Genomic DNA, 23535 nt, shown 5'->3' with positions numbered 1-23535 from the left:
TCATTCGCTGCCTCCAGACAGGTTTCGTCTGACGGGCATTCCGTCCGTGCCAAAACTGGCTGCCGCCCTGTTTCAGGAGGTCGACTCTCTCCTACAGCAGGGTGTGGTGGTTCAGGTTCCTCCGGAAGACCAGGGAAAGGGTTTTTATTCCAACCTTTTTGTGGTCCCCAAAAAGGAGGACAAGTTTCGTCCGGTGCTGGATCTCGGGGATTTGAATATTTAAGTCCGGACACGGAAGTTCCGCATGGAGTCTCTCCAATCGGTGATAGCGACCCTGTCGCAGTACGATTTCTTGGTGTCCATAGACATCCGCGACGCCTATTTGCATATCCCTATCGGCAGGGCTCACCAGCGTTTCTTGCATTTCGCTATAGGTCAAGCCCATTACCAGTTTGTGGCCCTGCCTTTCGGGTTGGCCTCAGCTCCCAGGGTTTTTACAAAAATTCTGGCTCCTCTCATGGCGCTTCTTCGAAGACAGGGGGTTACGATCCTCCCCTACCTGGACGACCTGTTCATAGTGTCACCCACAGCGGAGGAGGCAATAGCGGCTCGCGATCTCTCCCTTCAGTACCTGATGGACTTCGGGTGGCTGATCAATTGGAAGAAATCGTCATTGGAGCCAGCACAGTCCATTCTTTTCCTGGGGATGCAGTTCGATACTGTTCGGGCAGTTGTGTCCCTCCCTCCTGTCAAACAGACGAACCTTCGTCTTCTGGTCCAGGCTATGAGGTCGGCGCTGTCAATGTCCCTTCGGGAATGCATGCGCCTTCTGGGTCAAATGGTGGCAACTATGGAAGCAGTACCATTTGCACAATTTCATTCCCGGGATCTCCAGAGCCTTATTCTGACCCATTGGGATCGATCGCTAACTTCTCTGGATCGCTCGGTCATTATCTCCCGCAGGGTGCGAGAATCTCTTGGATGGTGGTTACGTCCGGAGACTCTGTGCGTGGGGAAATCCTTCCTTCCTCCGAGATGGTCGGTGGTGACAACCGATGCCAGCCGGACAGGCTGGGTGGGAGTTTGGAACGACCTCTGGATTCAGGGGGTCTGGTCGCCAAAGGAGTCGTCTCTCCCGATCAACATTTTGGAGTTGAGAGCAATATTTCTCTGCCTCCAACTTTGGACGGTCTTATTGAGCGGTCTACCCGTCCGGATCCAGTCGGACAACGCTACGGCTGTCGCGTACATCAATCACCAAGGCGGGACGAGGAGTTCCAGTCTCATGTCGGAGGTCTCTCGGATCCTGGTCTGGGCCGAGTCCAAAGTTCCAGCAATCTCTGCAATTCACATTCCAGGGGTGTTGAATATCTCGGCGGACTTCCTCAGTCGCGAGCAAGTGGACCCTGGTGAATGGAGTCTCCATCCAGAAGTGTTTTCTCTATGTTCCCGTTGGGGGACTCCTCAGGTGGACTTGATGGCATCCAGGCTGAACGCCAGGGTTCCAACGTTCATGTCCAGGTACAGGGACCCGGAGGCGGTGGCGGTGGATGCTCTAGTGGCCCCGTGGGGTCAGTTCAAGCTGATCTATGCGTTTCCGCCGATATCCTTACTACCTCTGGTGATCCGACGGATCAAACTCGAAAGGGTATCAATAATTCTGATAGCAACAGACTGGCCGCGGAGGACATGGTATTCGACGCTGGTGTCTCTTCAGGCGGCACCTCCGTTTCCGCTGCCCCTTCGCCCGGACTTGCTCACTCAGGGGCCCATTCGTCATCTGGACTTGAGGTCCCTTCGTTTGACGGCGTGGCTCTTGAGACCAAGATCTTGACCTGTCGCGGTTTTTCGCCCGAGGTCATTGCTACCTTGCTTGCGGCCCGGAGTCCAGCTACGTCCAGGATTTATCACAGAACTTGGGAGTCTTTCTATTCATGGTGTTCTGGATCCTCAAGAAACCCGAGGGTTTTTTCCATCCCCAACTTCTTGGCCTTTCTGCAATCTAGTCTGGCCAGGGGTTTGGCAGTTATCTGCTCTTTCCGCACTTTTTAGGAAGGCTATTGCCTCTCGCAGGGATGTGCGCTCTTTTTTTCGCGGAGTCGCACGTCAGTTTCCGCCACGGAGGGCAGTTGTGGCTCCATGGCGGCTTAATCTAGTCCTGGAAGCCCTTCAGCATAGGCCTTTTGAGCCTATGGATTCTGCTAAACTTTCACTACTTTCTTGGAAGGTGGCCTTCTTGGTGGCAGTCACCTCTTTGAGAAGGGTATCGGAATTGGCAGCACTTTCTTGCGCACTTCCTTTTCTGGAATTTTTTCCGGATCGCGTGGTGCTTCGTACTCGTGAAGATTATTTGCCTAAGGTAGTGTCACAATTCCACATTAATCAGGACATTGTGTTGCCTTCTCTTTGTCCAGGACCTAAGAATCCAAGGGAGCGGGCCTTGCACTCGTTGGACTTAGTGCGGGCATTGAAGTTCTATCTTATGATCACTCAAGGTTTTCGGAAGTCGGACTCTCTTTTTATAATTCCGGCAGGTCGTCGGCGTGGTCAACGTGCTTCCAAAGACACGATAGCTCGGTGGATCCGTTCAGCTATCCTGGAAGCGTACCGGCTCAAGGGCGAGCCTTGTCCGGTTAAAGTTAAAGCTCATTCCACGAGAGCCATTGGCTCATCTTGGGCTTTTCGTCAGGGGGCCTCGGCAGCGCAGCTCTGCCGGGCGGCCACCTGGCGCTCCGTTCACACCTTTACTAAGTTTTATAAGGTGGACGTAAGTGCTTCAGCCGATGCGGCCCTGGGACGCAGGGTCCTGCAGGCGGCGGTAATTTAAGTTATCCATTTACTTAGTTTTCCGTTATTTAGCACGGTTTGCGCTCTTGCCTAAGTTTTGGGGTATGGAAGCTTCTGCCTCTATTTCCCACCCTTAAGTAGGTACTGCTTTAGGACGTCCCACGAAGTAGAGAATCTGTGTCTCCCTTCCTTCCCTTCTGCTGCTGAAAGCCGGATTTTGTTAAGGACTTACCTGTAAAGTCCTTTTCAGCGAAGGAAGGAAGGGAGACACAGCACCCTCCCAGGGCAGAAGTGTTTTTTTGTGTTTCTAGATGCAGCGCGTCTCCTTCCTGATGTCGATCTTCTGGACTGGGTTTAGCGCTCTACGGCTCTCCTTCCAGTTTCGCCAGCTCTACACAGTTGTCAGGTCCAATGGGGTATGCCTAAGACTGTGTGTTTCTATTACATAACCGGTTTTCTCTCATTTCTGAAATTTCAGAAGGGGATATGTTGTTCTGCTGGTTGGTCTGCTCTTCCTTAGCTTGTGTACGGACTGATGAACATGGGAGTAGGAGGAGCCTATATACTGGAGGGGCCGGTCGTCATTTTCCAATCTGAGGTGACTATCCTATGGGGCTCCGCCTACCCACGAAGTAGAGAATCTGTGTCTCCCTTCCTTCCTTCGCTGAAAAGGATTTTACAGGTAAGTTCTTACCAAAATCTGGCTTTTTTTTACAACATAACTGATGTGAAGTGAAAACCATTTCCGGTGAATACCTCTTGATGCTCATGAAGAGAATACCAAGAGTGTGCAAAGCCCGTCATCAAAGCAAAAGGTGGCTACTTTGAAGAACCTAGAATATAAGACATATTTTCAGTTGTTTCACACTTTTTTGTTAACTATATAATTCCACATGTGTTAATTCATAGTTTTGATGCCTTCAGTGTGAATGTACAATTTTCAAAGTCATGAAAATACAGAGAAATCTTTAAATGAGAAGGTGTGTCCAAACTTTTTGTGTGTGTGTGTGTGTGTATACACACACACTGCTCAAAAAAATAAAGGGAACACTTAAACAACAGAATATAACTCCAAGTAAATCAAACTTTTGTGAAATAAAACTGTCCACTTAGGAAGCAACACTGATTGACAATCAATTTCACATGCTGTTGTGCAAATGGAATAGACAATAGATGGAAATTATTGGCAATTATCAAGACACCCTCAATAAAGGAGGGGGTTCTGCAGGTGGGGAACACAGACCACATCTCAGTACCAATGCTTTCTGGCTGATGTTTTGGTCACTTTTGAATGTTGGTTGTGCTTTCACACTTGTGGTAGCATGAGACGGACTCTACAACCCACAGAAGTTGCTCAGGTAGTTCAGCTCATCCAGGATGGCACATCAATGCGAGCTGTGGCAAGAAGGTTTGCTGTATCTGTCAGCGTAGTGTCCAGAGACTGGAGTTGCTACCAGGAGACAGGCTAGTACACCAGGAGACGTGGAGGGGGGCCGTAGGAGGGCAACAACCCAGCAGCAGGCTTGCTACCTCCGCCTTTGTGTAATGAGGAACAGGAGGAGCACTGCCAAAGCCCTGCAAAATTACCTCCAGCAGGCCACAAATGTGCATGTGTCTGCACAAACGGTTAGAAACCGACTCTATTAGGGTGGTTTGTTGTGCTCACAGCCCAAAACCGTGCAGGACGCTTGGCATTTGCCAAAGAACACCAGGATTGGCAAAGTCTCCACTGGCACCCTGTGCTCTTCACAGATGAAAGCAGGTTCACACTGAGCACATGTGACAGACGTGACAGAGTCTGGAGACGCCGTGGAGAGCCATCTGCTGCCTGCAACATCCTTCAGCATGACCGGTTTGGCAGTGGGTCAGTAATGGTGTGGAGTGGCATTTCTTTGGAGGGCCGCACAGCCCTCCATGTGCTCGCCAGAGGTAGCCTGACTGTCATTAGGTGCCGAGGTGAGATCCTCAGACCCCTTGTGAGACCATATGCTGGTGCGGTTGGCCCTGGGTTCCTCCTAATGCAGGACAATGCCAGACCTCATGTGGCTGGAGTGTGTCAGCAGTTCCTGCAAGATGAAGGCATTGAGGCTATGGACTGCCCCGCCCGTTCCCCAGACCTGAATCCGATTGAGCACATCTGGGACATCATGTCTCGCTCCATCCACCAATGTCACCTTGCACCACAGACTGTCCAGGAGTTGGCGGATGCTTTAGTCCAGGTCTGGGAGGAGATCCCACAGGAGACCATCCGCAACCTCATCAGGAGCATGCCCAGGCGTTGTAGGGAGGTCATACAGGCACTTGGAGGCCACACACAATACTGAGCCTCATTTTGACTTGTTTTAAGGACATTACATCAAAGCTGCATCAGCCTGTAGTGTGTTTTTCCACTTTAATTTTGGGGGTGACTCCAAATCCAGGCCTCCATTGGTTAATAAATTTGATTTCCATTGATTTTTGTGTGATTTTGTTGTCAACACATTCAACTTTGTTCACAACAAAGTATTCAATGAGAATATTTAATTCATTCAGATCTAGGATCTAGGTGTTATTTGAGTGTTCCCTTTTATTTTTTTTGAGCAGTGTACACACACACACACACACACACACACACACACACACACACACACACACACACACACACACACACACACACACACACACACACACACACATAAATTAACTCCTTCAGACAGGGCCAAAGCCACTGATAAAAAGATAAGTTAAGTATACTGATTGTAGTCAAAAATACATTTTTAGACCTATAAAGAAAGACTACACAAACCATGAATAGGTTAGAACAGTGGTCGGCAAACTTTTTTGCACCAGGGACCGGCTTTAAGCAAGACCAGTTTTCAATGGCCCGGTGGGGGTGGGGGCGGGGCTTTGGTCATATGTGGGTGGGGTTATGGAGGGGTGGAGCTTAGTGCATACTTATCATATAATTATGACATTTATAATGAGAATGTGATTCAACTTACCATAGGTTCAGAATGAGTGGGAGCACCAGGCTTGTTTCCCTGGATCAGTGGGAGCACTGGGCTTGTTTTCCTGCAACAAGACGGTCCCATCTAGGTCCCATCTGATGATGATGACCACTACTGCTGCTACTGGACACAGCCACTGCTGCTATGAATTTTCACTGTTATTTGCTTTTTTCACTTTAACCAGAAAATCTGCTGCTGTGCCGCACGACACCAGAACACAGCTACAGGAGTCATAAGGGTGGGACACCTGACGTCATATCTAGCTGCCCATTAGCATCCAGAGCCCCTCCCCCTCCAACTCGCAGCTAGCAGGAGGGGAAGGAGCGCTGGACACACATGACCTGCTTGTCCCTGCTCCTGCCTGAGCACATTCTGGGAGTAGGGCCGCATGGCTAATTATCTATTCACTGCCAGTCCCTCCTCCTCTTTTCTTATAGGCTACTGATCACATGCTGGCTTTCTCCCTGCTGATCCTCTACAACTGTCAGCGGCGCCGCGGACCGGCTGAAAAACCCCAACGGCCCGGTCCTGGTCCGCGGACCGGCGGTTGGGGACCTCTGGGTTAGAAACACACAGCTTTATTATTAACATATAAAAACATTTAAAACATGTGCATGGAGACAATCTTGGAAATAACAACCAAGAAATGAGTGTTTATGTTTATACCAATCCTATCAATCATTATATGCAAAAAAAAAATTGCTCCAAAATACAGTAGTTGATACAGTGTTACAGGACGAAAAAAATAAATGATAGACTAGGTAAAGGATAAATTTCAAAAATAATGAACGTTCCTAACATCTAGATTCTATTCTACAATAATGTCACCATTGACAAAGGTAGATATGTAGGGTAAAAAAAAGTACTTAGTGCATAAAATAGGAATTTATAGAAATAGATACCCTGCCCCCTGATGAAGCGATAGCGAAACATGCATCGAATACTAACACCAGAGTTGATGGGTTATGTTTAGTGTTGAGCGAGTATGTTCTGTTAACCCTTTCGGCGAGTATGCTCGGGCCGAGCACCGAGTAGTTACAACTGCTCGGTGTTATGTTTGAATCACTCCCATGTGCATGATCTGTGACTGTTTGACAGTTTTAATACATGTGAGGAATGTCTACGTCTTACACATTCCTCACATGTAATAAAGCTGTCAAACAGTTGCAAATCATGCACACGGGAGCAATTCAACCATATCACCTAGCAGCTGTAACTACTCGGTGCTCAGCCCGAGCATACTCGCCGAAAGGGTTAACAGAACATACTCGCTCATCACTAGTTATGTTACATCCAGTCTTACCATGTTTACGGTTTCTTTTCTTTTGTCCCTGTGTGGGCACATCAGGATTGGCTTACCTGTGAGTGAGACAGTCATTTATACCATAGTATGCAGCATATTATATGTATCACTCTTTTTACTCTTTGCAGTCACTTTTTTTATACTCATTTTCTATAACCTCTTGCACTTTATTGGATTTCTGTATATAGTGTTATATTTTTTATTTAATGAATTTTCTATGAATTACTATTTTATGCTCTAAGCACTTTTTTTTTTATTACATATCTACCTCGGTCATTGGTGACATTGTATTATTGTAGAATCAAATCTATATGTTGGGAACATTCTCTATTTTTAGGGAATTCAGCCTTCCCCTATTCTATCGTTTATTTATTCTTTTCTTCCTGTAACACTGTACCAACTGCTGTATTTTGTTTTTCAATAATTTTTATTACATTTTTTTATATATACAAAGAAAGCAGGAGGATAGTAGGCATAAGAGAAAAGGGAAGGAAAGGTAACTGTTTATTGGGTTGGGATAACGGGAAGGGAATTAGAGGGAAATGGGGAGAACTGAGAATAAACAGATTTATTAAATCAACTGAGTTGAGAGTGTACATAACATCAAGGATAACACATCAACATTTAGAATTTCACAGTATATTACAATAATGTTATGATGTATTATCTAATAATAATTCCTATCGTGGTTGTCTTTTAAGGGAAATTATTAATTCATAATTCCCATTTTTTGTAGTATTTTTGGAGAGTATTTGTTTGCGATAGCATGGCTTCTTTCATGAAAATTATGCAATGAGATTTTATCTATAATGTTAGAAATTTTTGTAATAGCTGTTTTTTTCCAATAAGCGGCAATTGAGTTTTTTTTACCACTAAAAATATATGAAGCCCAATAGGTTTGGATCTATGGAATCCATATCTAATGATTATGGTGCCATTTGAGGGGTGATGTTCAGATTGCTAGTCAATAACCGGTTAACCCATGATTAAACCTGTTTCCATATGTTTTCAATCTTAGGGCAATCCCAAAAGATATGTAGTAGATCGCTATTATGGCCACAGCCTCTCCAACAGTGGGGAGATTGATTCGCGATTGCTTTGGCTAGTCTAACCAGTGTGAAGTACCATTTTGTGAGAGTCTTGTAGTATGACTCGTGGAGGGATACACAAACATTTGAAGAATAATTTGATTCAAGGCTATTTTGCCATTGGTCCAATGAAAACGTTTTTCCCATTTTAGCATGTGATTTTTTTTTTTTAGATCGGACTTGTACAGACAATAAAAGACATTTCAGAATAACAATCACATAAATCAACTGCTACCAAGAGAAGTGAGGGCCCTGCTCGCAAGCTTACAACCTATGAGGAAATAGGGGGGACATGGAAGGTAGATGGTAACAATTGCTTGTATTGTACGGTCCAGCCATCAATATGATAAATAGGGTATGCACATAATGCTGCATGAACAGGTCACCAACCGTTATATGTACAAGTACAGACAGAGGGCTATTAAGTGCATGGGGTTGTGTGAACAGATGATACGAGGGTCCTGGTTTTGAAGAGACTTTTGTATGGAAAAAAACGATAGAGAAGTATGTTGAGGCAATAGGCCAATCTAAAGAAATGCATTTTTAGGGCACACTTAAATCTGTGGGTATTGGGGATTAATCGAAGTGTCCTGGGTAGTGCATTCCAAAGAATTGGCACAGCATGCAAGAAGTCTTGGAGACGGAAATGGGAGGTTTGGATTATGGAGGATGTTAATCTCAGGTCATTAGCTGAATGGACGGCACGGGTAGGTTGGTAGACTGAGACGAGGGAGGAGATGTAGGGTGATGCTGAAGCATGGAGGGGTTTGTGGGTGAGAGTGATAAGTTTATATTGAGCTCTATATCGGATGGGCAACCAGTGCAATGACTGGCACGAGGAAGTGGCATCGGTGTTGCAGTTGGCGAGGAATATGACCCTGGCTGCTGCATTCAGGACGAATTGGAGAGGGGAGAGTTTGATAAGAGGGAGACCGATTAGTAGAGAGTTGCAATAGCCCAGACGAGAATGAATAAGAGCTACAGTAAGAAGTTTTGCAGAGTCAAAGGTAAGAAAAGGTCTAGAAATGTGTTTTTTTAAGTAGTAACTGATGTATTTTGGAGCCATTTATCAGATATTTTGATTGAGGATTAATGCGAACGTAACCATTTATTTCTTGGTTGATATTTGTAAGATTGTCTCCATGCACATGTTGTTAAATGCTAATAATGTAGCTATATATTTCTAAACTATTTATGGTATATGCAGTCTTTCTTTATAGGTTTACGAATTCTTCTGTCTTATTCTATTGGGAAGATGACAGTGCAGCTGATAAGTTCTTCATTCCTCCCACTCTTTTCAGTAGCCTTTTATAACATCTTGTGCGGTGTCAGACTTGCACTGTGATTTGTGCCTATTTAGATGCCAGACAGCTGCAAGTGAAATGATTGCTGCTTATCTACAAAATGTTCTTGTTTTGCAGTTAATCAGGCTTGAACTGCTTGCAATGCAAGGTCACTTGGTAGCATTTATTGTGACAGAGATTAAAACAGTAGAACATGTGATGAACACTGTTACTTACCTCTTTCTTGACATAATTGATTGCTTAAATTGACACAAGGTAACTTCCCTTGTGAACGGCTAACCGGACGCCAATAAGAATAAAAAGTTGGCTGCTGATCGTTTATTTTTTAATGTTTTGCCTGACTTATTGCTAACTGTTCTTGTACTTCAAAGCTCCATGTTTATGAATGAAAAATAGTTTTCTTACTCATGTCACTCAGGGACACAGGCCCCTTGTGCTTAGTGTCAGCCATCCAGTCTGTGTTATTATTGTTATTTATATAGCACCATTGAGTCCATGTTGCTGTACATGACGTGTTAGCTCCTCCTACCAGACTATACCCCTCCTGCAAGCACTTGGCTAAACCAATTGTAAGGGAACCTATGTATGTGTCTGGAAATGCGTGGGGGTGAGATGATGCCCTTACAGCTCCTCATGCTGTATTCCCTGCCTACCCCCACTCTCCTCTAGCTGATTGACAGGTCACTGGCTCTGGTGCACAGCAGGGAATGTAGTGTGAGTCTGAGGAGCTGAAAGTATATTGTCACACCCCCATGCTCTTTCAGACACATATATACAGAACTTTTTTTTAATTTGTTTTATTGAAGATGATACAACATAACAAGTTAACATTATAAAACAAAAGAACAAACCACGTATCTCATTGCTCACTAATACTGTTTGGCAAAGTTAACCCTGCCCTTAACATACTGTGGGTCTAATATTGTAACCAAAAGCAAAAGACACCCATGTCAGGCACCAAATATCACATACTTTAATCATGAGAATACTCCTCATCGCCTGGGGACTAGTGTGAAATCCGTGGGGGGGTTTTATCTATCAATCTCATGGCGATAGCCTTGCAAGCTAAAAGCAATGTTTCCCTGAGAAGAGTGCAAGGGTAATGAAGCCAGGTCTCCTAATGAAGGATTCCTAACAAACACACCTTAGGGCAGAGTGGTACAGTATGATCTCAATGAAGACAGCTATGACTTCTTTCCAAAAGTCAGTCTATAGACATTGTATATGTAGAGCCTGGTGTGGGCGGGGTTAGCTTCCTCAGCTCTGCTGTATTGATAAATCGGAAAGGTCTGATTGTGTCAGAACGGCTGCACCCAGTAATCAAAGTGATTGGATTCAGCTTCTCTTTGCCTAAATCAGGCTGATCTCAGATGAGCTAGCAAAAACCTTGCCAGTGAAACATATTGTGTGTTTTCTCTCAAGCTTTCTTATCTTTTAAAGGGCTACAGTCATATAATTGGTTTGGGAGTTTATCTTGGGAAACAGGGATGATGCCTTTTGCGCAGCAGAACTCATTTGTGGCATTTTGCCCCCTTCCTAAATTTGGAATGAGTCATCACAGCCCTTCACCTTTCTCACAGATGGGCAAGATGACCGCTCTACTGCTATGTCAGACACCAGAGTCAAATCTTCTGGTCAGGCATTGCCCGTGGCTACCTATTAAGATTACACACTCTGTTGACTCTGTTAAATTAATGAAATTAAATAGCTACAGAGTACATTATACTACACTAACGCAAATAACTGAACTATTCAAAATTTTAGGTATCAGAATAACACAGTAAATTTAGAAGTGCTTGTAAATAAATCCTACAAACCACCAAAGCACCACATAAAAAATATGTAATATTTATTAAATATAAAAAGAAACCTATATCAAAATGTGACACAGAAAAATGGCAACAACGCAACAGAGGGGGGTGTAAATACAGGGCAAAGAAATTGATTAAACTACACAAAATGCTGTATGCATAAATCAAATATTTATCATAGTAGAGATGTTTTAAAGGCAGATTGCCATGTGCAAAATTTATGTACTGCTATAAACCCTACTGATTAAATATACTGAAAACATATTACATGCAAATCTATTTGTGGCCGAAATCCAAATAAACACTCGGAACACTAAGAATAGAATTCAATGGAATGGTAGAACCCACCATAATTGTATGTGTGTTTATAAATGGTGTTCTAGTAGATGGTGAAAGGAGGCCACAATTTCCAAGCTTATTAATCATTTTGACTGAAAGAAATACTCTATAGTCCACTTTTGGGAACTTGGACCACTTGAAGAGATGTTCCTCTGGGAAAGGGTACATGGAGCACAATTGTTCTTTTACCTTGGAGGTGGCTCTGCCCTTTGAGGAAACCGATTCCTGTTTTGGTAATTTCACAACTTTGCCTTCTAAAGGGACATTCACTAAAACTGTGAACAAAGCTTTCTTCAAACCTAGTCTTTCTTAGCACTTATGTCCTCCATTTTCCAAACAAGACAAAGATGGTATTGTCAGTCACCCCAAGTTTTTTTTCCCATTTACCCCTCCCAAACTCCCATTTAAAAAAGTGTTTCTGTATCAAAGATTTTGGTGTTTTACTCCAATATCCTTATGGTACCCAAGAAGAAGGAATCCCCATCCTGGACACCAAGCCTCCCAACAAAAAAAAGTATGTCTATGTGCTATCATTTTTAAGTCGATAGGTTTCACATTAAAGGGAATCTGTTCGCAGGTTTTTGGAATGTAACCGGAGGACAGCATGAGGTAGGTGCTAAAACACAGATTTCAACAATGTGTCACTTATCAGGCTGTGTGGTGTTGCTTAAGTACACTGAAGGTTTTATCGCTGCGAAGACTAGCTGGCATGCGCTTGCTAGTGAGACTCCATCCCCTTTTGTGATAAGCAGCTCACTATCAATAGACAATGTACATAGTGTGTGTGGGCAGGGGCAGCTTTCTCCGCTCTGTTTCATGCTACTTCTAAGAACTCTGTATCACAACTCCTTCATGCAGTAAACTAAGGGATACATCATTTGATTCAGGGTCTCTTTTCCTACATCATGCTGGTCTCAGATGAGGTGGCAAAAACTTCCTGACAGATTTCCTTTAACTGTCTCTCTCAGAAGTATGTCTTGCACTTTGCATTTCACTTCCATATTACATTCTGTTTTGTGACTGCTCCCTGTGTGTTCACCAAGGTGCTTTCTGTTGTGATGGCACTACTCTGCTCCATAAGAATTATGGTCATCAAATATCTGGACGACCTTTGCAGGCAAATTTTTCGACCTTCAGATTTACCCTAGACACATAATACACTTAATAAATTCCTCTAAATCTATTAAGACACCTCTTAATAAACTAGTTACATCACTGGCAGCCCTTGCTCCAGAACATCAAATCTATGGAAGCTATGGGCTGTGAAATAACGCTGTAATTTACCCCAATTTGTGATCATGCCCAGTTTTTAAAAAAGCATAGTTGGGGGGGGGGGGGGGAGTTGAAAAATCTTGTGCAAATGTCTTAATTTGCAAAGATTTATTTAAGAAAACTGGTATAGAAGATATAATAAATTTAAGGGAACCTGGCCCGAGCCATCAATCAGATACTAGCTGCGCTATTGCAGCAAGGTGTGTTTTATTCTGAAATGCTGCAGCTAGCTGACTAGTTCAAGTGGTTCCTGGCTTTCTTCTTTCCCCCCTGCTCTAATTGACTGGCAGGTCTCTCCCTATGAACACACACGGGGAGAAAACTCACTAAAAGGGATCATGGCCGGGAGAAGCCAGGCATCGCATCGGACTAGACAGCTGAGGCACCTAGTCCCCAGCCAGCTTTTACAAGTTAAATAGAATATGAAGATGATCTGGGACCTATGGAATTCATCCCATCTCACCATTGCAACACGCAGATAATGATTTAGAGCTGATAAGATGGCTGAAGGAAAAGACACAGACTCGCACTCCATTTTTTACAACTCCATAAATAAAGCAATTTTAATTTTCTTGAGTTACATACACAGGATTGTTCTTGGCAACAAAGTTTTAGTTTTTGGGTTTTTTTTTTTAGTACTTTAGAGTACAATTGTTATATTAGACATTTTATATCATTTTGGGTAATAGTAAACTAAACGTATATAAACTTGAAATAGTAATTTTCCTGCTTTATGAGCCTTGTATAAAACATAGATTCGCGCAGTGGAAATATGGGCTAATAATCCATCCTTGTGAATTCTTTGCTTTATTAATATGTTAAACTTACAACATGTATTGGTTGAATGTACATTATGTAATATCTGTTAATAAACAAATAAAAAAAAAAATAGAATATGAAGGAAAGGTAAGTACATAAATTGTATTACGTTTTATCAAGCTACATTTTGAAAAAGTGAACCTCCTCTTTGCGATTGTAAATTTTGTTTAACTGTAGATGTTCTAGTGGCATCATACTAATATATCATACTACTTTTTTTATGCTTCCAGCATCTTGTTCTCGTAAAGACAGAGACACGCGAACACAACAGACATCTTGGCGTGTTTCTCCAGATCTGAAGATGCTGAAGAGGTACAAGTCTCAGGTCCTTGAGGTGCGCAGCAAGCTTTCTGCTGTGAAGAGCCAGATCTGTGAGGTCAGGAGCAGTAGTGCTGGACCCAATGAAGGACAAACAAACAGTCCCGGGGAGCTGGATACTTTAGCAACAGGAAATGGGGAAGGATGCAGCAAGTTACAAGAACTTGGAATGGAGTTGCTTAGAAAATCTTCTCTTGCAAGCTGTTATGTGAGAAACTGTAAGTCTGAAATTGCTATGCAGAATGTTAGTATTCATGTGTAACTGAAAATCTCAGTCCATCTTTCTATCCCTTTTTAAAGTCTTGGAAAAGGTATCAAGTTTGTTGGCTTTTTTTTCCCCTCCACTATTCACTTTCATGTACAGTCTTGAGAAAAAAAAGTACACCCTCTTTGAATTCTATGGTTTTACATATCATAACATGTACAGTAATTAAAAAGAAAATTTGGTCTTTTTTAAAAGGTCTTAAAATGAGGTAAATGCAACATTAATGGACAATGATGCATAACAAATTACATCATGTCATTCTTTATTTACCAAAACCCAGACTAGAATGCAGAAAGTGTGTGAAAAATTAAATACACCCTTAATGGATCCATAGGAGTTGAGAGTAAGTAGAAACAGGGTTCTGCTAATCAAATGCCCTTGATTGACTGTTCATAAGAAAGTGTGACCACCTCCTATAAAAGAAGATTGGGCAGTTTGTTGGTCTAGAGTATTTAGGTGTGTTAACACCGTGCCAAGGAGGAAAGTCATCTTAGAGAAGCAATTGTCGCTTCTCATTAGTCTTTGAAGGGTTATAAAGTTAATTTGGAACCCATCATTCTACACTGATAAAGATTCACAAGTGGAAGACATCCAAGACGGTTGACAATCTTCCCAGGAATAGATGTCCCAGCAAATTCGCCTGAAGGTCAGGCCTTGCAATGCTCACAGAAATTGCAAAAAAACAAACCAAGAACTACAGCTCAGAGTCTAAAGGCCTCAGTTATCATGTTCTGTCTTTTCTAATTGTATTGTCATGAACCTGAACATTTAACAAGTATGGCTTGTTTGGAAGGGTTACCAGGAAAAAGCTTCTTTAGAATTTAAGAACATGGCCGCACGAGTTAAGATTATAAAGTAGCAACTGAAGAAGTCACAAGATTTCTGTAACAATTTGCCTTAGACAGAGGCCAAAGTGTAGATGTTTATTTTGATATACTGTGTTTTGGCTTTCGCAAAATATTGCATATGCCATTATGGCCAAACACCTCACACGAACTGTCAAGCACAGTGGTGGAGAGGCAATTATGTGGACTTGTTTTGCAGCCATATGGTTTGATTTGATCATGAACTGCTCTGTATACCTACCTTATTTTTCAGTCTATAAGACGCACACAGGTTTTAGAGGTGAAAAATAGGGGGGGGGGGCTCCTATGCCATGCTGGGACTTATAGCTCACCACAGGAGTGGTACAGTATTTAATGAATATGTGCTTTTTCACTTTATACTTTACTTCTACCTTATAATGCTTGCTTTTCATTTTGGATAGGCAGGGAGCGGGGTCACAGTGGCATGGGGCTGCGGCGGGGGATGTGGTAGCTGGGGGGGCTGTTGCAGCTGGGGCGGCAGTGACGTTACTAAGAGGCAGGGTCGGTGCAACACAGAACAGCACAGCGCTCAGTCATCCCCGGCCCTGCCTCTTAGTAGCGTCACTGCAGCTTGCGATCTGGACGGGAGACCGCCCACCTCCTGATGTCTAGCACTGCCATAGTGAATTCATGGCGGCGCACACTGGGTAACACCGCTTCATCGCCGCCCCAGCTGCCATAGCCCCCTCCGCTGCCGCAGCCCGAGCCGCCCCCCACATCACACCACATATGGTACATTCAGACCATAAGACACAACCCCCTTTTCCACCAAAATTTGAGGGAACAAAAGTGCGTCTTATGGAACGAAAAATACGGTGTTGTAGTCAAATATGAGGCCATTTATCCAAAAGCCTAAATTGTGCCATTCAACTGGACAATGATCCCATGCACACCGCTAAATCTACATCAGAATGACTGACCTGGCCTTTGCAAGATCTTGATTCTTTTCTTTCTCATAGTCTGGCCCTCAACCCAATTGAAATGCTGCGGCGGTACCTTTGGAGAGCTGAACATACACATGCCCACAAGACTCAAAGGAGTTATCCATGGGTTTTTGTTTTTTTTTGGGGGAGGTGGGAGGGACTAAGAAATTACAGGCAATCTCTGCTGTCTCAGAGCGGCCTATGACCTAATGTGATTAAAAAACAGACTAGCTGAATCCTTTTAAGCTCTATGGATAATTGTAGTTCTAATGATGACTCATACAGGGAAAAAAGAGACTAATCTGTTTTTAGTCGCTTCATGTCATGGACCTATTGGAAAATAAAAGAATTAACGGAGTAGAAGGGCAAAATGAGCAAGTATAAGTACACAGTGCCATATAATATGATGATGATTGCAATATATTAAGAGGATAAAAACTTGGATGGAAGTGTTTTTTAAGGCTTGCTTTCCATGCTTCTACAATACGCACAATTCTGTAATTTTTTACTAATTTTGAATATCCTCTAAACATGGCCACTTTAGGTGTGAAGATTTGTAACTGCAGTTTTGAAGTGCTAAAAAAATTTCATTGAAAAATCAGCAAATAACCATGTGTTAATGCAATCACTCAGTTTTGCAAATATGAAGTATTACTAAGCTAAACCATCCTCATCCATTTTGACTTTTTTCCACACTTGTTCAATGTGATAAGTACGTCAACCACTTCATAATATCAAATACATGAACAAGAGGTCCTTTCAGTTAATGGAACTTATCATTAAAGCGCGTTATCTATCGGGTGGTATTGGTTTAACACATTCTGTACTTTTGGAAAAAAGAATGGCAGAAGCCCCCTTAGCTTCATATGTTTAATGTCACCCCAGATATGTGGCCACTTAAAGCTCTTGATTTTAGTTACTTTCTTTATTCAGTCCAAATAAGAGGACAGAGGGGCATATAAGTATTGAAAGGGAAACTTTTCATTTTTATTGTTATAAAGTTTCAGATTGGACACTGGACAGGTAAGTCCATGGTATGTGTCTAAGTATTTATGCAGGGGCGGACATTGACAATCTGGGGCCCCTCTGCGAAAAATTTGCCTCTTTTTAAGGCGGCAAAGCTACGGACTATATATTATGTGTGTATATATATATATATATATATATATATATTGATTGTCAATCAGTGTTGCTTCCTAAGTGGACAGTTTGATTTCACAGAAGTTTGATTTACTTGGAGTTATATTCTGTTGTTTAAGTGTTCCCTTTAATTTTTTGATGTGAAATCAAACTGTCCACTTAGGAAGCAACACTGATTGACAATCCATTTCACATGCTGTTGTGCAAATGGAATAGACAATAGATGGAAATTATTGGCAATTATCAAGACACCCTCAATAAAGGAGTGGTTCTGCAGGTGGGGACCACAGACCACATCTCAGTACCAATGCTTTCTGGCTAATGTTTTGGTCACTTTTGAATGTTGGTTGTGCTTTCACACTTGTGGTAGCATGAGACGGACTCTACAACCCACAAGTTGCTCAGGTAGTGCAGCTCATCCAGGATGGCACATCAATGCGAGCTGTAGCAAGAAGGTTTGCTGTGTCTGTCAACGTAGTGTCCAGAGGCTGGAGTTGCTACCAGGAGACAGGCCAGTACACCAGGAGATGTGGAGGGGGCCGTGGAGGGCAACAACCCAGCAGCAGGACCGCTACCTCCGCCTTTGTGCAAGGAGGAGCACTGCCAGAGCCCTGCAAAATGACCTCCAGCAGGCCACAAATGTGCATGTGTCTGCATAAACGGTTAGAAACTGACTCCATGAGGGTGGTATGAGGGCCTGACGTCCACAGATGGGGGTTGTGCGCACAGCCCAACACCATGCAGGACGCTTTGCATTTGCCACAGAACACCAGGATTGGCAAAGTCGCCACTGGCGCCCTGTGCTCTTCACAGATGAAAGCAGGTTCACACTGAGCACATGTGACAGACGTGACAGAGTCTGGAGACGCCGTGGAGAGCCATCTGCTGCCTGCAACATCCTTCAGCATGACCGGTTTGGCAGTGGGTCAGTAATGGTGTGGAGTGGCATTTCTTTGGAGGGCCGCACAGCCCTCCATGTGCTCGCCAGAGGTAGCCTGACTGCCATTAGGTACTGAGGTGAGATCCTCAGACCCCTTGTGAGACCATATGCTGGTGCGGTTGGCCCTGGGTTCCTCCTAATGCAGGACAATGCCAGACCTCATGTGGCTGGAGTGTGTCAGCAGTTCCTGCAAGATGAAGGCATTGAAGCTATGGACTGGCCCGCCCGTTCCCCAGACCTGAATCTGATTGACCACATCTGGGACATCATGTCTCGCTCCATCCAGCAACGTCACGTTGCACCACAAACTGTCCAGGAGTTGGCGGATGCTTTAGTCCAGGTCTGGGAGGAGATCCCACAGGAGACCATCCGCAACCTCATCAGGAGCATGCCCAGGCGTTGTAGGGAGGTCATACAGGCACTTGGAGGCCACACATAATATTGTGCCTTATTTTGACTTGTTTTAAGGACATTTCATCAAAGCTGGATCAGCCTGTAGTGTGTTTTTCCACTTTAATTTTGGGGGTGACTCCAAATGCAGGCCTCCATTGGTTAATAAATTTGATTTCCATTGATGATTTTTGTGTGATTTTGTTGTCAGCACATTCAACTTTGTACAGAACAAAGTATTCAATGAGTATTCATTCAGATCTAGGATGCGTTATTTGAGTGTTTCCTTTATTTTTTTGAGCAGTATATATAATGTCACTGGCCGTGTGGCTGAAGGAATATCTATTTCACTGAGGCTGTTAGCCTCAGTGATGTGAAACATGAAAGCTTCTCCTGGACATTAGATGAGGAGAGGTTTAACGGCCCAGGTTTACAAGAGAATGTTTTTAGTGGATGACTAAGTGCATGGCGGGACATCATCCACCATATCTCCAATCCAGGAAGTGGTCTGGGCTTTAAATAGGCAGCCTTTACACTCAGGTGTGTTCAGTATATGGGGAAACCTGCTCCAGATAGGAGCTCGCACGTGCTGTGCTGAACCATCTGTGGTTAATCCTGAGTGGCCAGACCTTGACCGATTATACGCACTGTGCTGCAATTTTGTATTTTGCTTTGCCACTTTAGCCGAATGGGCTGTGTTTTTCTTTATGGACTCCAGGGTAATTTGACGCTGAATAAACTAACCCAAAATTTTAAAGAGACAGTGTCCTGTGTCTACCTCCGCCTGCAACCGAGCTTGTCGCCTGACCACAAGTGGTGGAGAATGCATGTCCTGGGTGAAGTCTGCCATAAGCCGGCAAGTGACGCCGGACAAAATGGAGGACCTCCTAAGCATCTGTTGCAGGCGCAGCATCAGCAGCGACAATCGTAGCACCAGCAGATGCAACAGCAGATGGCGCAACAGGACACCACTAACTTGCTTATGCAGCAGCTCCAGCAGCAGATCCAACAGGACCAGCCCCGACAACAGCAGTAGCAGATCGATTTGCTCGCAGAGGCGATCCGTGGCTCGGCGACAGCTCCAACGATAAGGTCAGTAGACGACTTTGCTGTCCGAAAGGCGGTAAGGGTAGCGCTACAGAAAATGACCCCAGGTGACTATGTAGAAGCTTTTCTGACGGTATTCGAGAGGGTCGCCGAGAGGGAGAAGCTTCCGCAAGAGCAATGGGCAGAGGTATTGGAGCCATACCAGACAGGGGAACCCCAGAAGGCGTATTATGACTTGGCCCTGCAGGATACCAAAGAATAAGCAAAACTAAAGACTGAATTTTGGCAAGCTTGGGGTAACAATGACTGTCACGGCACAGCGTGTCAACCGCTGGGTGTATCACCGCGAGAAACCCCCACGTTCCCAAATGTTTGACCTATTACATCTCGTTCAAAAATGGCTGCAACCGGAGTCCTCTACTTCGGCACAGATGGTGGAACGTGTAGTGATGGATCGTATCGTGCATTCCCTGCCGAGGCCGGTACAGTCTTGGGTGTTCATGGTGATCCCCGGAACGCTGATGAACTGGCCAGACTGGTCGAGAGGTATCGGGATCAAGAGTTCCGTGGGAAAACATCCAACTCCATATTAGGGGTCCCAATCGGGGGCAGAGGCCCAAAGGGGTGGGGAAGGTGATGCCCAAGGTCCCTGCGGGAGAGATTATTTGTTGGAGGTTTCACGGCCCTGGCCATATAGATGACCTCTAAACAAATGGACTGTGACCTGGGACGACTCTGTTCCTACTATCAGCCCGGTGAGGGGCCACAGTCGTGTCCCGTGACCGTTAATTTGGTACTGGTGGCAGGACTCCTAGACTCAGAGAGTTTGGTGACTCTCATGATCTCCGGGAAAAACGTGGGTGTGTGGTGCATTCATGGGGACGTAAAGGATTATCCTATTGCCAGAGTGACCATACACACTGACTGTGGAGCGGAGTCTCATGAGGTTGAGGTGATTAGGGATCTGCTCTACCCGGTGATAATAGGGAGGGACCTCAGTCTGTTCTGGGACTTATGGCGGAAAGCGGGTGTGCCAAGTGTCTCAACCGGGAGCCGGTTACGCCATGATGCGTTACCACCGCAGTCAGAGGAAGATAACTTCTCCTGTGTGTTCTTGCGGAGGACAAAAACGAGGTGGTGACCCAGGAGGATGAGGTTCCGGAGTTGGGAGTGTCTGGGGGGATACTTTGGTACTGCGCAGATGCAGAATCTTACCTTGTCAAAGGCATACTTCAAAGTATCTGTAATCAGTGGGGTTGCTCAAGAGCTGGGGGCTGACACCAGGTTCCCATATTTCTCACTTAATGGAGAGCTTCTTTATCGGGTCACTAACCCAAAAGGAGACGTAATATAGCAGTTGGTAGTGCCAGGACCCTATAGGCGTAGTGTTAGGCCTGGCCCATTCTCACATCTTGGGTGGGCATCTAGGGGTAGACAAGACTCTGGAGCGGATTCTACTGGCCTGGATGTCACCGGGAGATTGAACTATTGCTGTCCTGTCCCACCTGTCAGCTAACTGCTCTCATGTCCCATTTCTGCAACCCCCTATTGCCGTTACCTATCATAGAGGTCCCATTTGACCGGATTGCCATGGACCTTGTCAGTCCCCTGGTGAAAGCCGCCCGGGGCACCAATGCATTCTGGTTTTATTGGACTATGCGACTCTGTATCCGGAAGTGGTAACATTGAGGAATTTCTCCGCCAGAAGTATCGCCAGAGAACTGGTGCATATTTTCTCCCAGATGGGTCTGCCGAAGGAGATCCTGACGGACCAAGGAACTTGTTTATGTCGAAGGTGATGAGAGAGTTGTGTAAGGCCCTCCAAATTACACAGCTCCAAACGTCTGTATACCACCCGCAGACGGACGGACTGGTAGAGCGATTCAACAAAACCTTAAAGTCAATGTTGAAAAAAGTCGTGGAGAACGATGGGCGAAACTGGGATTGCCTGTTGCCATACCTGCTGTTCTCCGTTAGAGAAGTTCCCCAGAGCTCTACGGGGTTCTCGCCATTTGAACTGCTATGCTGACGACACCCTCGGGGACTTCTGAACATAGCAAAGGAGACCTGAGACACCGATATTACACCCCACTGGAGTGTCCTCGAGCATGTGGCCCAGATGCAGCATCGGATCGAGAGTGTGGTGCCAATGGTGAAAGAGAGCCTTCTACAGGCACAAGAAGCCCAGGCGAGGGTCTACAATCGGGCCGCTAGGGGGCTGCCCACGGTAGAGAGTAAGTTTCTGGCTAAATGGCAACGACCGTACGAAGTGGTTGAGAAGCTGAGTGAAGTTAATTACAAAGTCCCCCAGCCGGGTAGAAGGAAGCCGTACCAGATCTACCACATCAACTTACTTAAGCTGTGGCAGGACAGGGAATCGGTGGAAGCTACGTGTCTAGGGGCCAATCCTGAAGCCAGGGTCGAGGACGTCACCGTGGCAGAGACCCAGTCACCGGCCCAAAAACAGTGGCGAGAGCTCCTGCAGAGAAACTGAGACCTGTTCTCAGAATTGCCCGGATGTATGCACGTTGTGGAGCATGAGATCCTGACTGAACCGCATGTATGAGTCAACCAAAGGCCGTATCGAATTCCCGAATCCCGCCGCGAGGTGATCTCCAAGGAGGTTAGGAGAATGTTGAGCCTGGGCATCATCGAGGAGTCGAAGAGCGGCTGGTCCAGCCCGATTGTTCTTGTACCCAAGCCAGACGGAGAATGGCGTTTCTGTAGCGATTACATGAAGCTAAACGACGTATCCAATTTTGACGCCTACTCGATGCCCCGGGTCGATGAGGTTATTGAGAGGCGCCTGCCAGGTACATCATTACCCTGGACCTAATTAAAGGGTACTGGCAAATACTGGCCCCAGGTGCCAAGGAGAAAACTGCCTTCTCTACACCCGACGGGTGTTTTCAATACACCAGGATGCCATTCGGGCTACATTACAGGGAGCCATCTACCTTTTAGAAGTCCATGGACCTGATTCTGGGCTCACATAAGAAATACGCTGCCGTTTACCTGGAGGACATCGTGATTTTCAGCCCAGATTGGGGAACCCAGGTGCAGAGGGACCTGGCAGTATTGGATGCATTGAGAAATTCCAGGTTTACCATAAACCCAAGAAAATGTGTCATAGGAAAGAAAGAGACAAAATACTTGGGCTATGTGGTTTGAAGGGGCAAAATAAAACTGCAAATGAACAAGGTGGAGGCAATCCAGAATTGCCTGCAACCAGCCTCCGAGAAACAGGTATGGGCCATTCTGGGAATCGTGTGGTATTATCGGCGATTTATCCCGAATTTAGCCACAATAGCGGCACCCCTATCCAACCTACTTAGAGGTACGAAGACAGCGATGGCCAAGTGGTCTTCTGAGGCTAAGATAGCATTCCAGGAGCTGAAGCTCGCCCTGTGTAACCAGCTGGTCTTGATAGCACCTGACTTCCATAAAGAGTTTGTGCTCCCAGATGAACGCCTCAGACGTCGGCATAGGAGCCGTCTTTTCCCAAGAGGTGAATGGGGAGTAACACTCCATTCTGTACCTGAGCAGAAAACTCTCTGCCTGGGAAAAGAACTTTGCAATTGTGGAAAAGGAGTGCCTGGCTGTCAAGTGGGCGGTTGACACCCTTAGGTACTACCTGTTAGGCTGCAAATTCAGACTGGTCTCAGACCATGCCCCCCAAAGTCACTAGCCGTGTGGTGGAAGGGAGATCTTTTTTACTGAGGCTGTTAGCCTCAATGATGTGAAACATGGAACTTTCTCCTGCACATTAGGTGTAGAGAGGGTTAACGGTCCAGGTTTACAAGGGAATGTTTTTAGTGGATGATTAAGTGCAGGGTGAGGTGTCATCCACCATATCTCCAATCCAGGGAGTGGTTTGGGCTTTAAATTGTCAGCCTTTACACTCAGGTGTGTTCAGTATCTGGGGAAGCCAGCTCCAGACAGAAGCTAGCATGTGCTGTGCTGAACCGTGTGTGGTTAATCCTGAGTGGCCAGACC

The 23535-nt window shown here is 45.0% G+C and overlaps 1 protein-coding gene across 3 annotated transcripts in view; it reads left to right on the top strand.

Annotated features, from left to right (window-relative positions):
* The window catches only part of TRIM37 (tripartite motif containing 37), a 146190-nt gene that overhangs the window by 79992 nt on the left and 42663 nt on the right, over window positions 1-23535 (top strand). For all 3 annotated transcript variants that reach the window (XM_073665373.1, XM_073665372.1, XM_073665371.1), the window contains exon 19: window positions 13881-14186. In XM_073665373.1, coding sequence (XP_073521474.1) covers window positions 13881-14186 — 306 coding nt within the window. The remainder of the gene's footprint in view (window positions 1-13880; window positions 14187-23535) is intronic.

This window comes from Phyllobates terribilis, unplaced genomic scaffold (assembly GCF_046119375.1).
Source record: "Phyllobates terribilis strain yellow unplaced genomic scaffold, ASM4611937v1 Scaffold_2__4_contigs__length_985480577, whole genome shotgun sequence".
Classification (NCBI taxonomy): domain Eukaryota; kingdom Metazoa; phylum Chordata; class Amphibia; order Anura; family Dendrobatidae; genus Phyllobates; species Phyllobates terribilis.
Note: the sequence above shows the minus strand (reverse complement) of the source record. Positions and strands in the feature narration are given on the sequence as shown.